The sequence below is a fragment of the Acomys russatus genome, chromosome 10, assembly GCF_903995435.1.
Source record: "Acomys russatus chromosome 10, mAcoRus1.1, whole genome shotgun sequence".
Taxonomy (NCBI): domain Eukaryota; kingdom Metazoa; phylum Chordata; class Mammalia; order Rodentia; family Muridae; genus Acomys; species Acomys russatus.
The window spans coordinates 45,501,001-45,516,750 of NC_067146.1; the positions used below are offsets into that span (position 1 = coordinate 45,501,001).

At 37.0% G+C, this 15,750-nt stretch overlaps 1 protein-coding gene across 3 annotated transcripts in view; it reads left to right on the plus strand.

Moving 5' to 3' along the window:
- The window catches only part of Cacna2d1 (calcium voltage-gated channel auxiliary subunit alpha2delta 1), a 430,688-nt gene that overhangs the window by 293,759 nt on the left and 121,179 nt on the right, over nucleotides 1-15,750 (plus strand). For all 3 annotated transcript variants that reach the window (XM_051152078.1, XM_051152080.1, XM_051152079.1), the window contains exon 7: nucleotides 15,302-15,433. In XM_051152078.1, coding sequence (XP_051008035.1) covers nucleotides 15,302-15,433 — 132 coding nt within the window. The remainder of the gene's footprint in view (nucleotides 1-15,301; nucleotides 15,434-15,750) is intronic.

Consider the following 15,750-nt stretch of genomic DNA (forward strand, 5'->3'; position numbering starts at 1 on the left):
TTCCCATTGGCTATATTTACATAGCGGACCTAGGTCCCTGCATGGTCCTTGATCGGTGCTTCAGTCTCCAAACACCCCTCTGGGCTCTGGTTAATTGGTTCTGTTGGTCTTATGGAGCCCTTTATCTCCCCTGCCCCCTTTTCCATTACACTCCGTATCCTTTGCTTGGTGTTTGGTTATTTCAAAACGCTGCTGGGCAGAGCTTTCATGGAAAGAGAACACCAACCAACCTACAAAAACTTGTATCCAAAATTTACCCTGTCTACAAGATGTGCAGGGACAAAGACAGATGAGATAAAGGAGAGATTGAGGGAATGTCCAACCAGTGCCTGCCCAAGCCAAGGCCCGTCCCATGAAAGAGAGCCAACCCTTGCCATTATTAATGGTACTCTGTTATGCTTGCAGACACTAGCCAGCAATTTTCAGTCCGGGGTTATAGTTTAAAATAAGCAACTTCCTATTAAATGACTAAGAAGGTGAATTTCCACGGTAAGATGTTGTTGGCCATGCTCTTGGAGTTGAGAACACATATGCAGGAGAGTCTCTGTTCCCAACATTACAAAGAAACAGTGTGTTCAAGATCTTTGAAACATTTAGAATGTATAAAGAAGCCTGTTTTTCTGTCTGCATACACAGACACAAGTACGGTCTGGACAGTGCATAGAAGACTAGCATAACTAAGTGTTTTCTATTATTTAATTAGTGAGTATACACATACTTGGTACATATCCATTTAAATAGAAACCAGTCAGAACAGGGTATGCTTTCCTATTTAAGAGCATATAATTTTAAACATAGAGAAAAACATAGGAAAGAATGAGGAAAATGTTCAAGCTTTTGATTTTAACTACAGATATTGTTATAGGTTTTACCTTTATGAATAACATATAAAAGAGGCAGGAAATGTGCAAGACCAATACTTCAGTAGGACTAATATAAAGAATTGTAATTGCTTAAAACAAAAACAATCAAAAGAGTTACTGTGTTCATTTGGTTGGAAAAGGCAAAGAAACTGACATACAGTAAGAAAGATTGAGGCTTCTAGCACTTTATTACAGAATATAAAATGACAAGTACATATGGTTTCTATTAAAAAAATGAATCAGATTAACATGAAGGCATGTATACTCGGAGAGAATAGTAAAATTAATTTAATATGTCATTGAGGTTTATAGCAGAGGATGACTATTTACTTAAAATTAAATTGGATTTCTTATTTAACATGAACTTAATTTTTCAATTTAATGAAATATATGCTCAGGTTAAATTTTAAAGTCAGGTGAAGTTTTCTATCTAGGAATGAAAATCAGATATATTTCTAATTAAATCCCATCATTCCTGCCTTCTCACAAATGACAGTAAGTGGCACTTGTGTGATCCGAGCTTCAGGTGTAGATTAAAACGATTTTGAGAGTCAGAGATGCCAAGGAATTTCAGAAGACAACCACACAATGGTGTTGCTGGGCAGGGGTTGGTTTTCTGATATGTCGGAGTAATCCGTACAGGACACTTATGGGTAGAACTCTGTTGAGCTTCAGACTCTTGAAATAGTCTGTAAATTTGGTATTTTGTAGTTGATATTTCTAACTCTAATTCTCAGAATAATTTCTTTTTTGTATTCAGCATCTCTGGGTTATTCAAAGAGCGTATCGTTAACCTCATTGCTGTCATCCTACAATCTCTTTCCATTCTTCTTTTGGAATAATTTGGATCCTGTAAAACCTTATGGTTATTTTTGTCTTGGCACCTAGTACAGTGAGCCTGGGCGATAAACCATTTAGACTTCTCATATCCCTGCCTTGCAGCATTGTCATGTAGGACATCCTCTGTGAGCTCCACTTGTCCCTCAAAGCATTTATTTAGCTTCTAATAACGATGTGTTTTCAACCGGCTCTGTGATATACAGTGAAATTTGATTGAGGCAACAGACGTTGGTTGCAGCCTTTCCATTAAACTCAGAGTAATTGAAAACAAACGGTGACAATGTGTTTAAAACTGAGTACTGAGAATATCACCCAAGATTATTAAAATGTATTAAATGAGAAAAGGCTTGGTTTTATTTTAAAAGATGGAATGTCTGTGCTTATTCACGTGTTTTAGTGTTTTAATTCAAATATAGGGTTTAAGACATAACAGTAAAATTGGGGCAGTGTATGCAGTTCTATCTCCTCAAATGATAGCATTTCCATAGGGTGGGAACATTCAAACTCTTCTCCTCTAGTCATCTTGAAGCATACAGTTAATAACTGTAGGTATAAATACATTGTGCTATATGTTAGATTAATTGGTTAAATTGAAGTAGACATAAATATATGAATGAATATTACTTAGGTGTAAAATAACAAAATCATGTAATTTGATTACGACACTTGGAAATGGAGGACATAGTTGAGGAGGCCTGGTTAAACAAGTCTAGCCTAGTCCATGGCAAACTTCAGTTTCTTGTTAGTTTGGAGCAGGGCTGAGCCTCCAGTCTTCAGAAATAGGCTCAGCAGTTACTGGGAATACCACAGATAATGGGCAGCCAATCAGGGACTGCCTAACCACCTGGCCTGAGGAAGATAAGGTCTCTCAAGGTTAGTTTACTACTAGTCTAGAAATCTCTTGTCTTACTGTTAACCCATAACCACTGACTAAGGTTTTCAGACTGCCCACACTTCAGTCTGAATGCTCCAATCATATTAAAGGTCACCAACTCATCCCTTGGAATTCCCCTGAACACCTTTAAAAAGAACCCACAAGCTCACCAGATCAAATCAATCCCTGCAGGATGGACTTCTGCAGAAAAAAAGCCCCCTTACCTTTGCGTATGGACTCCTGGTGTTCTTTGGGGGATCTAGAGATCTGGGTATAACAATAGTAAGTAAAGTAAGTCAGGCACGGAAGAACAAATGCTGCAGTGAGCACAGTAAAGAAAACTTGAGCACACAGAACTAGGGCAAAGGTCACTGCAATCTGGAAGGAGGAAGTCCGGATCAAGACAAGGTAAACAGAGAGATTTAATGGTTTACCAAAAGTTGCAGTTAGACTAAAATACCCAAATCACTTTAAATCAGTCAAAATATCGCATTAGCAAGGGTTCTGATGAGTTTTTCAGTAAAATTGCCTGTGATTAGTTCTTTGTCCTTTCAATCTTAATTTAAAGGTTGTCTTTAAGTAGTCACGTAGTTCATTTGCATTACATCTTTAATAGTAGCCATGATTTTATTTTCCTTGTGGCAGAGCCTCTCCATTTGATTGGGGAAAGGCCTGTTGCATTCATTGGTTTTGTAGAGCAGGAGGGTCCTGCAAACTCCTCCAGTGTCTCTTCTTGTCAACAAAATATCAGGGAACTGTCACTCCCACCTCTTTGCCTGTTGCCTGTGGGTGATTTCAGTGCGGCTGAAAGTGGGTAGTTTTGACAGATATTGTAACTCACAAATGGAGAATGTTTCCTCATTTACTATTACTCGGGGACTTAGAGCAGTCTCAGACATGAGATGGGTGCTCAGTAAATATTTGTTGAGCCCATACATTTGCTAGAAGAAAAGCAGATGAGTGGGAAATGAAGAGCACAGATTGGAAAATAATCTGCAGAAAGCTTCTTAGACACATGTAGTGATTTCATGGTCTTTCCTAAAAGCTGGCCCTTCAGAGCATCTGCATTTATACGGGATAATCCGCCCCATAATTGCAGTAAAATTAAGAATTAGAATCAAATTATTAAATCCCTTGAATTCAGTCAATATTCACTGCTCCCTAATTGTTGGGTTGAAAAAAATAAAGCAAAACTATGCTTCTTTTCTGTCTTCTCAACATATGATGTGACACATAAAAGATGAAAAAAGAGCTAGACTGTTGCATGGTTTATAGAAAATTACCTCATTTAAAAATATGACCAAATGTATTCATTTATTCCTGTACCCTTTCATTCACTGATCTTATGCACTGAGTGTCTAGATCTGTTAGCCATTACTGTCTACCAATTCACTCTTTCTTTTGCACAAAGCACAGGGGTTCATTTCATTTTTTGTAACAAGCCTTGGAAGCCTAATGTTTTCTCCATCCTATGCCGGGAAATCTGGAAGTATTTCTACATGAGTAGTTTTCTCTAGGATGTATAACTAACTGCGTTAAACATAGGTTTGTCACAATTTGTTCCATCTTCTATTTCCTTTTAGGCAATAGGGAAAAATCAACACATAGTACACACATTAACAAGCTAGTACAATAGAAGGCATGCAAACAATCAAGGAGTGTGCACTGCGGAAAGCACCGTAATGTAAGTGTAAATGCTATAGGAGAGTGAGCCCTGAATATAGACTCTGCTGCATAAGAAATAGGAAGAGCAGGCAGAATAAAGACACCCAGCCAAGGACAATACAGGAGCTAAACTTTAAACCCCTTCCCAGATCTAGCCAATGGTCAGAATATTCTCCACAGTTGAGTGGAGAGTGTGATACGACTTTCTCAAGTACTCTGGTGCCTCACATTTGACCATGTCCCCTGGTGGCACTCAGAGGAAGGACAGCAGGTAGCCAAGAAGAGACTTGATACCCTATGAGAATATATAGGGGGACGTAATCCCCCTCAGGAACAGTCATAGGGGAGGGGAATAATGAGAAAATGGGGGAGGGGGAAGAATGGGAGGATACAAGGGATGGGATAAACATTGAGATGTAACAAGAATAAATTAATAAAAAATATATATATATATTAAAAAAAAAAAAAAAAGACACCCAAAAGAAGCTGGTTAGCAATGGAGGGAAGTCTGTCAAGACAAATGTAACATGGGGTACAGTGGTATTTGAGGGAGAGTCAACATCCCAGCTACAGGGAACCACAGTAGTTGTTCCTATGGTTCAGGCTGACTGAGCATACAGGAACTGGGGCAGCATGCTGGGCGGGGGGCTGGAACCCAATTATAAAACACCTGCTCTCATGAACAACTGGAGACCTGTAATTAGGGAGGTCACTGCCCAGGTAGAACACTGTGGCAACTTTAGGAAGAATAGATGAAAATAAGCAGAAATTGGAGGCGAGGAGACTATTTAAAGACATAGAAACTACAGAAGAGAGAATTTATACTCTGCAGCTAGAAGTGCCATGGCCTGATTGTTTACTCTCCTCTATTTTTTCAGATAAAATAAGATGAGGCAGATAAAAATGCTATAAGTACTTTTTCTGAGCAGGTGCTGCACCAAATTTATCTGTTTTAAACCCTTCTGGTGATCTGAGATGTTTAAAAAGTTTTATTAACAAATTAAAAATTGTATAGAACCAGTAGTTTGGACTGAAAAAGTAAAATGTGGTTCAGTAGAGTGGAAACCTTTCTGTATAATCAAAGCATCTACTGAGCAATGCAGTACCTAGGACTTGGTATTTGCTGTGCCACTAACTACATATGTCGGCATCAGAATAAGTTGTGCTTCTGTGTTGCTAACACTTGGAAAGACGATGGCTTCAGTTTTATGTCTAGATACCCATGCCTTTACCTGCATGAGAAAATATGCATGTTTTTGAATGCATGCATTTATATACATTTGGACAGTTCTCTAGACCTGTAGAACTGGTGACATGCTGAGCATATCAACTTCATGTTGTGTTCAAAATGTCACTTAAATGCATTCATATGTGATATGAATCTATATGTAAAAATCTGTGGTTCAGGCCTGAGTTTTTCCCCGCCCCACTTTTTAGCCGTCCACGGCGTTAAAATCAGAAGCTCTGTCAGTAGCTGCAGCCGAATTGCATGGACTGTGTGCCAGTGCATCTTACCTGCCATCCTCACAACCACCAGGCAGTTTCATTGTGCTGCAACTGGTTGACACAAGCTCTCAAGTATCAAGCAATGTGTGGTGCATTGGCAATAACACTCGTGTCCCTGGAGCCTTGTTATCCTCCTTCAACCGTACCTCATTAGTCGGCTCCAATACTTCTGATCCTTCTTTGAATTCAGCAATCCAGATTTATACAGAGACACTAAATTCTTTATGCACTTGGGCAGTCACAGACCAAAGGCAAGAGATTTTCCATTTCTAATTTGGCCTGTGTTTCTCAGCCAGTGTTTCTTTTTTGCTTTAATAGTATCTTGTATGTAGCTAGTTGTGTTGTATGTGTGTTTGTACATACATAAATATATGCTATAACATATATATATATGAGTGTATGTTACATGTGTGTCTGTATTGTTTCTAGGATGTATGTAAAAGTAACATAATTTCATCTTATCCAATTTAAACATGTCATTGCTATAATTAAGGAAGAAACTATCAATGTAATTTCAAGATCACTGGGAACATCTTTGTGTAAAAATTGTCTCCTCCCTAAATACAGTAAAAGATTCCTTAAAATAAATAAATACACACATTTACTTTAGCATTATGTCAATTCTGAACATAGTGTGGTAAAACTGATAATTATGTCCTTTCATAAAATCCATGACAAGAGATGTAAGCATTGTTGGCGGTTAACTTAAAACTAGAGTAAGAAAAAGCAACAGATCATTTACTGTGCAGCTGCTGAGGGACAAGGCATAGCTGAGCACACTCTTCAAAGCTGCTCAGTGTGGCAGGCTGTAGTGGTTCCCTCAGTGCAGGTGGAGGAAACCAGGTTTACAGTGTAAAGGATGCCACAACGGCTCCTGACAGAAGATGCACATTTTATGTGTGGGTGTGCAGTACGTGAGAATAGTCTTTTGTTGTACTACATACACTAGCATGCTCATTTTAAAAGTCTCACTTATTCCAAGAAAAAAGCATCACCAATGTGAAATTTGAACACATGCATGAAAAAAATAACCTCCATTTGGAGTCCTTTAAATTTGGTCTCAATTGCATATTCATTTCTGTTTTGCTTCCAGCTTCATTTGTAAGCTCTTAGAATTTATACATTTTTTTATCTCACAGATTTTTTAATGTTTAAGTTAAAAGATCTATAAGTCATGTGGCGTTATTTTTATTTGCCCAGAATTTAGCAAAAAAATTCAGGATATTAATCTAGTTTATAGAAATTTATATCTAACAAATATTTTTACAGTGTTCAATTTTTAATGTGAATGCATGTGTGAAATATTATTGTTGAGAGGAAGCATTGCCCTTTTCATGGGATCACCCTAAAGTTCCCAGTATGTGTGTACAAATTAGACAATATTCTCAACTTTGAAGTGGAAGCATCCTGCCTCTCCAATTTTGAGAATTTTTATGATAAGAATAATTTAAAGTAACTTAAGTGAAAGGGAGATTTCATGCAAGGTATAGTTGCATTTGATGCCTGTGAATTAAAGAGATATGGTTTTATTGAAGGAAAAATAAAACTAATAACAGGAATGTAATTATACTGAAATGTGTAGAGAAAGTCTGGTCTATGCAAGACATTTGAGGGAAATGTGTTTAGTCCGTTGAGGTAAGACCTGTGAAAAAGTACTCATGGGCTTCCTGGATTCCCCCAATGCTGTAGAGTACCCAGGTTGCTTAGAACACATGTGTATTCGATGGACAGAACAGAGCTTAAATGCCTTGATTTTAGTGGGCTTGTGATTGAGATTTTTCACAAACCAAAGTTACTAATAATGTATTTGGTTTTCATATGAGGAATAGAAAACCTCACAATGTTTGTCTACTTTTCTTACGTTTCTTATACAAAATCCCTACAGCCTGCCCACAAACCTTATAATTTCCATTTTATTTAAAGAGCTATGAAATCCTTCCATTAAAAGACATGATATTAGATCCTGATGTCTTCTATTTCCCTTGCTTTATTCTTATTGTCTCAGATAATAAAGTGGATTTTCTCTGAGCCTTTCCTGTGTGCTCCCCAATTTGCAGATTTCATTAAAGCAGAACAGCTGTGCTCTGGCCAGTGGCCAGGTGCACACAATCTCTGGGAAAGGAAAGAAATGGGGAGCAAAGCCAGAAATATCAGTAACCGAGGGGTTAGAGAATTGACAGGGACAAGAGCCTTTTAATATTTGTACCAAATTAACTGTAGGAATAGGGCTTATCTCCTCATCAGGGTCCTCCTGTGCCTTGGCACCTTCTCTTCTGCCCTCAGTAGGAGGGGCATCCGTGCCTGAGACATGATTGCAGAGATTACATTTGTTCCACCCATCTCCGTGGGCTTTATTAATCTTTCATTTACATTGGGATGAGATAAGATTCCATTAAGCAAATCCACTGAATAGATTCGTTTCTTTTAATATTTATGCGCACTCTCTGGTCCTTAAAGTAGATTCTTTTTCTCCCTGCCCTTAATTGGATCAGTGAGTTTTTTCATATTAAAATTTGTCTTCTTCCTACAGATTAGGATCCATGAATACAATTAGTGACATCTGGCTCAGCTCTTCTGTTAAAGGGAGCACGAACACGAATGACTACTTTATTTCCTATGCTACAAAATGGATGTTTTCCGCCAAGACAGAAACTATCAATTCAGGCTGGCAGGTAGCTTAAGGTTAGGGTGTAATACAACATCAGTGACAACAATAACCCCCAAGAATCTCCAATATTCTGTGTCTGATCAAAATTAAAAGTGGTAGAGGGGTGACAGTGAATAGCACCAGCCTCACATGAAAATCCTATTTAATTTATTTTGCTAGAGAGTAAATACTATCTTAGAGTTGCTGGAACTTAGGTGCCATTTTCTTATCCAAATATACCAACATGTAGCTTGAAATATTAACATACTCTTATATAGTGAAATATTATCTCTAAAATATTTATAAGATACATCAAGTTACATTTTGAATAGTTTTACCAAGGCAGTTTATTGACATCAGTCACTGAGAATGCAGTTTGTTTACTTGTCTTATGTGCATTTTAGCAAGACTTCTACACTGGGGAACTACTGACGTCACTACTTTGATGATGGCCCTACCTTGAGCAGTCCAGGTTGTTCACTGCACGCCTGCCCTTGCATTAGTCAGGACATAAATAATGTCCTAGATATGTCACATTATCCTCGGCAATGTGTTTCCCTTCAGTTGATACCATTGTGTTGCCAAGGAACAGGCAATTCTTCTATGCATGTTCTAGATAACTAGAACTCACTATAAAATGAATTTTGAGAAATAAATGTCTGGTAGACAGTAGGTACTTTGGAAACTGAAATACACTTGTTTGAGTAGGGTCTCTTTAGTTCTCACAGTGATTGTTGTATAATTTTTCTCAGGATTATTTCCTTCATTAACAGGAGAGAATTCTAGTACCCCACTCAAAATGCTATTCTAAAAGTTAAGTAAGATCATTCATAATAAAATAGTTAACACCTATTGGCATTTTGTAAGAGTATTACAGAGGCTGCATATTATTTATGATAAATTTGAAAACAAAGTGCAAATTGCTGTCAAACGCAAGGCATATTAAATGAACAGTATTTCTAGTTAAATGGAAATATGATAGTAAATACTATGGTGAGTTTTTTGCTTAATATTTAGCTGCATCAGAAATGAAATTTTATCCTCTGTGTAGCTTCAATTGCTATACTTGTAATGCAAGACTTACGAAAAAAAAAATTTTTTAAAGTGAATCATAAGAAAAATTTTCACTCTTTTAGTATGCGTTCATGTGCAAGCTCAAGTATACAAAGTTTGTTATTTAACATGAAACATTTTTTTAGAAAGGCAATGTGTCCCATGAATAGTATAAGAGTATTGTGTCGGATATTTTTAATTTTCTGAGAAGATGGATAAGGAAATTCTTTATAGTATGTACATACTAGTCTCTCTGCTGAGATAAAGGATAAGTTAATTAGCTTGACCATAACAATTTGTAATGTGTGCACATGTTAAATTATCATCTCACTAAACACTCACACACACATTTTTCAAGTTATGATAAAGCTGTGAAAATAATAAACTACATTTAACAGTATTTATAATGTTCATATTTTTAAAGGACATTAATGCATAGCGAGGCCTTGAGTTCTGAATAAATCAACAGAACGCATTCAAATTTAATGAAATCTTGATTAAACTTAAAGGGGAACAATAATTCATCATTTTATTGCTTGAAGTTTTCAAAAGAAAATTAAATTCCGAGCTCATCAGTGATCGTGCATTCTGTGTCGTGACAAGATGTGGCTTACAAGGGTCACATGCTTTTGGAAGAATTAACAGCATTAGAAGGAGCTGCTTTTGTGCTGTTACAAATTGGATTTTTCTTTCTTCCATTGAGAAGCCACACTGAACAATAGAATACTCTTAGCAAGAGAATTGTGGAAGACCAAGGCCAGACTTTTGAAAGATAGTGCAGGAAGAATGGAGATAGATGCTTGGCACTGTGAATCGATTATCAGTGAAATCCTGGCAAGCCATTCAGAAGAGGCCCAAAGTCAAGGCTGCTCCCCACATAGTCAGTGCTCTGCGTAGGACTGGCCTTGCACATCTATAAAAGACTTAATTTGAACAAAGCCAAACTTTCTAACAGACAAATACACTCATTTTTGAACATTAGCAGACTATTAGAGCTTAATTCTTTTCTCTATATAAGTAAGAGAGCAAAAGATTGTATGATTGTAAAAATAACATGATTTTTAGGATTCGGAGGAAAGGTAGGGCCAATCTGAATGTAATATATATTTCACATGCTATATGATTGAGATATAAAATGCAGTATAATTAAAATGACGCTAAGCAAATCAAAGGAAAACCTCTTAGACTACAATCAAAATCCTTAGACTATATCTGTCCACATAGATAAGTTATGTTGGTGGTCATAAAAGATTTGAAGTTTCCTGCTGGAGCAATGGATCAACAGTGAAGACAATGCAGTGCTCCTGAGGAAGCAAAGGGTTCTGTTTCCAGCACCCACCTTCCACAGTGGACAATACATGTAACTTCTGCTCAGGGAACCTGGTGTCTTCTGGATCCGAGAGCACTTCAATCACATTTATAACACGCCCCCACCCATGTATATACACATAACTTAAAAAAATAAACTCAGTTTTAACATATTTGAGCTTTTTTGAAAATATAAACTGCTTAGTCACTATGAAATAGTATTTAGCTATGCAGTTGCATTTGACCTCTCTTCATTAAAAAACTTTTAATTTTGATGTCTTAATACTGAAATAAAGATTGTGACATGTAGTATCAATTGCATTTTGAGTCTTCATAATAAGTAATTTAATTGAAAAGTTTTTCTAATAATTCCTTGAAAATTAATTAGTAAGTCTGAGTTCTAGAAACATTTTTCTGTATAATGTCATTATATAAATGGATAATATATTTAACCATCCAGAGAAACAATTGGTGAAGATAAATAATTTTCTGAAGAATGTGGGCTTGTTTGTTTTATCTATCATAAGATCAATATGATTTACATCTTTTATTTTAAGAATTATGATGTCAGGGAAATAGAAATGAACAATAGCCAGCAAGACTAGAGGAAGGACCTAGCCACAGAAAGCATTCAACCACAAAACACTCCTATATAGAAACAGTTAACTTTTCTAATAGGCTCATCTTTTTACCCAGTTGTCACTACATTGTTGCTTTAACAGCCTCTTTGTCACCAAGCTTTACAAATTGGGAGAGGGAAAGATTTGTACATTAAGATTTGTTGAGTGTGTGTAAATGAAACGAAGGTAGAAGGGATAGCCTCCCAGCAAGTAGAAGGCTGAGTTATTCTTTATTTTTTTTTAATGTTTTATTAATTTATTCTTGTTACATCTCAATAGTTATCCCATCCCTTGTCTCCTTCCATTCCTCCCTCCCTCCCATTTTCCCCTTATTCCCCTCCCCTATGACTGTTCCTGAGGGGGATTACCTCCCCCTGTATATGCTCATAGGGTATCAAGTCTCTTCTTGGCAACCTGCTGTCCTTCCTCTGAGTGCCACCAGGTCTCCAGGCGCACGTGGTGCTTGGGATTCCAAGTTATCGCAGCATCGTCCACCCAGAGAATGGCCACACTATACAGATGGACAAATGCTGTGCCTTTAGTCATTCTGGATGTGCTATTTTTTTTTACTGATTTCAAGAGAAAAATCTGTTAATTTCAGGTTAGCAACTAATTTCTGCTAATCAAAGATGGCCCATAATCTGTTTTAGAGAAAATATAGCTGAGCATCTGAGGTTCTAGTCGCAGACATGATTACTGTCTCTCTCTCTCTCTCTCTCTCTCTCTCTCTCTCTCTCTCTCTCTCTCTCTCTCTCTCTCTCTCTCTTCCCCCCTCTGATGCTTTCTGTAAGTTTATTACATTTTACGTAATTTCAATACAATTTGAGAGAAAGAAAACTTGAAATGTGGCAATTTATCTGACTTTCTTGGGATTTTGTTTCTATATAATTTTTTTCTGTATACAGAAGAATTTGGAGGGTGCATCTAGGGATTGATAAAAAATCTCTCTGTGTTTAAATCTCTGGGCATGGGATTGGTTTGACTGCTGTGGTACACTGTGTCAATCCTGTCACATAGTCTCCCAAGAGAGGTAGTACTGGGTCTCTGGACTCCTGAAGCTGACCTTTGTATTTTGACTTTTGGCATTAGACATTCAAGTAAAGACTGGATATGACAGAATACTGGCTGTATCCTGACTCCCTGTCCACATACTGGGTAACTAGCTTAGCTCTTGCTAATGTGATGGGTGTGTAGTCTCCTTTCTTTCATTCTGAGTAACCGCAAAATCCTTTCAAGTGCCTGGCCTGCTCGTGGACTTGTCTGCATTGCTCATTTGTAGACTCACACATTTTGATTAGCACCCCTTAGAATCTATCTATAATGTCTCATCGAGAAAATGTTCAAACGTGTTAACTAGGAATTTTAAAACATATTGCCATGCGGATAGCAATACGCTGGAGCTCATATGTTTTGCTCAGTGCATAGTAGTAAACTGTACAGTTTGCACATGCCTAGTATATCATGGATGTTAAGATATATGATAAAATTAAGAAAAATAGCAGCCTAGCAAATAAATGAAACTTTATTAAAAGTAATTATCTGATATCTGTTGCTTATTGTGAAATAGAGTCAAGGAAATTGAAGAGATAGAGTAGATTAAACATTAATGAAGTCTTTCTGTATCCTAAATATACATTGATTCATTCAGCACAATATTACTATAAAAGTCATGAATGTTCGAAGAAAAATACAATACCCCTTTCTATGAAGATTTGTATATTATCTTAAATATTCATGAGTCACGTCAGGTCAGGTTATCTTTGTGAATATAAATCTCCATGGAACTGGCCACTTGATGTTTATGGGACCATGCTGTCGAATACCAATTCTTTAGCATCTCAGATGCACCATGGAGCTGACCCAGATCATGAATATTCACACACATACACACACACACACACTGATCTTCCTGAAAATAATCACATACATAAGGATGAATATCTCATTAGTTTTTAGTGATGAAAGCTGAATCGGGATGCTGAACTTGAAGTGGCATTATAATTCTTGGGGCTTGTTGTTTTCTTTAAAGGAAAACAAACAAAAAAGGAACTTTAACAAATAAAACATTCTATGTAACTTTCTTTTTTTCTTTTCTTTTTTTTTACAGGTTCATGTGCCTTTTTAGTTGGGGTTCTTTTTATTGAAAATAGGTATTTTCATAAAATGTGTTCTGATTATGGCTTCCCTTTCCTCTACTCCCCTCAGTTCTTCCCCACATCTGCTCCAATCTGGATCCATTCCTAATCTCTCTTTCCTTAGAGAACAAACAAACATCTAGGATAATAATAAAATGTAATAAAACAAGAGTAAACAAGTCAGAATAGGGCAAAACAAACAGACAGAAGGAAAAGAGCCCAAGAAAAGACAAAAACTTCCTTTCATTTTAGTGCCATAAAGCCTGTACTTTATTGAATCATGGTTACATTTGTATTTCATGTGGTTATAGGAAAGAAGAGAAGAAAAGACTTGCAGAAATAAAAAATACTTTGAGGTGAATGAATTGTTGGCACAGATTATTAAAGCTGTTGGAACGCAGCTAACTCAGTGATTAAAGGAAGCTTCACTCCTGAAACTGTGCATAGTGAGGGTTGAAAAGAATAAGGGCCCGCATCAGTTAAAAATCTCTTTAATATTGAGAACACGTGGAATTAAAGCACAGATTCCCAGTTTAGGCTCATGTGGTGATTCCCATATGTGTACTGACCTGAGCCTCATTCTGTTCTTCTGCTGGAAGCATGTTTAACATACAGGAAACGTGTGGATGGTTTATACCACTTTTTGTGCACTGGAAAACTACATTCTTTCCAGTTATTTATTAAGATAGGATCTTATATATACCAGGCTGTCCTCCAAGATTGCTTTTAAACTCCTGATCCTCTTACATCCACCTCCCACGTGCTGGGGATGTAGTTGTGTGCTAACACACACAGTGTCTACAGTGTGGAGAACCAGGACAAGGCCCGTGCATGTGCTAGGTAGACCTTCTAGACAGCTACATCCCCAGGCTCCTGGGGAAACTTTACCCAGGCTAAATTAAGGATCATATGATCAAGGGAGCACATTATCTAAATACTACCTTGAATCACGTTCTATCTGAAATTTTCTTTTGTGATACTCTTCCAAACTAGTGAACAATGTGTTTTTGGTGTACTTCTCTAAATCCATAAGTATTTATAATCTGGTATCAAAGTTAATCATGTGGGCCTTATCCTCAATGCCCTAATTATTAACTGAAAAAAGAGGAAAATTAAAAACTATTGCTTGGAAAGTTATTGATGAAGCACAGGCTGACTAAATTCCCAGTTTCTGACATTGAGATGCCCACATTTCCCAAGACTTTTCCTCTACCAAGCTATTTGTATGTTTTAGTACTGTGTAAACATGGTTGATAAATGTGCTCGACGACAAACAAATTTTTATTGTTTCATTTTGTTTGTTTCTTTGTTTTAACTCTGGTACGAGGGTAATTTATATGAATTTACCACAGGGACTGAGTAATACTTGAAGATCACTCTGTTTCGACGACTCCCTCTGAGAAAGCCAGGAGATATAAACCAACTTTCTTCTATTTATGTGTCTAGGGAGATCTTCGTACTCTGTACTGGGGAATAATTTTATAGGGAAGAAGTCTGAAGTTACTTTCTCTTGTCAGAGCTAGGGACACTGCCTTCCTATCTAGTAGCTAGCACGGGTGTGAGATGCTGTTGAGCATTCTGCAGTGTGCAGGACATCAGACAGTTACTCGTTCTAAAATGTCAATGCAACTGCCATCATACAAAATTGAAAACCTAATTCTATGATTAAAACTTGTGAATTTCCAGTAATTTATGGAATTTTATAGCAGACAATGAAGAACATGTAACATAAGTTTAGAAAAAAAATGTGTACATTTGAATAAACTTATTATTTTTCTTGTTTTTCTTAGCAACTATAGTGTTAAACGAACTCAACTGGACAAGTGCCTTAGATGAAGTTTTCAAAAAAAATCGAGATGAAGACCCTACATTGCTGTGGCAAGTGTTTGGCAGTGCCACTGGCCTGGCCCGGTATTATCCAGGTAACGCTTCGGTGATTCAGCAAATACGGGGAGAACTGGGATCATCAGTGGTTTCTGTTGATGCTTTTTTTGTACTGTAGGAAGAAGATGCTACAGTAGTTTTTCTGGTGATGTGGCCACAGGTAGATTCTCCTGTGGATGACCCACATACCCATGCCCACATGGGCGCCATTAATTTGCCCCAGTAGGTTAAAAACAACTAGCTAAATAAATACATGATTTAAAAAAAAAAGAGGAAATAAAGTTGGGAAAGAGATCAGTGGGTGATCTTAAGGAACATGGTTAAGATATAGTCAAATACCAAGTATACATGTTTG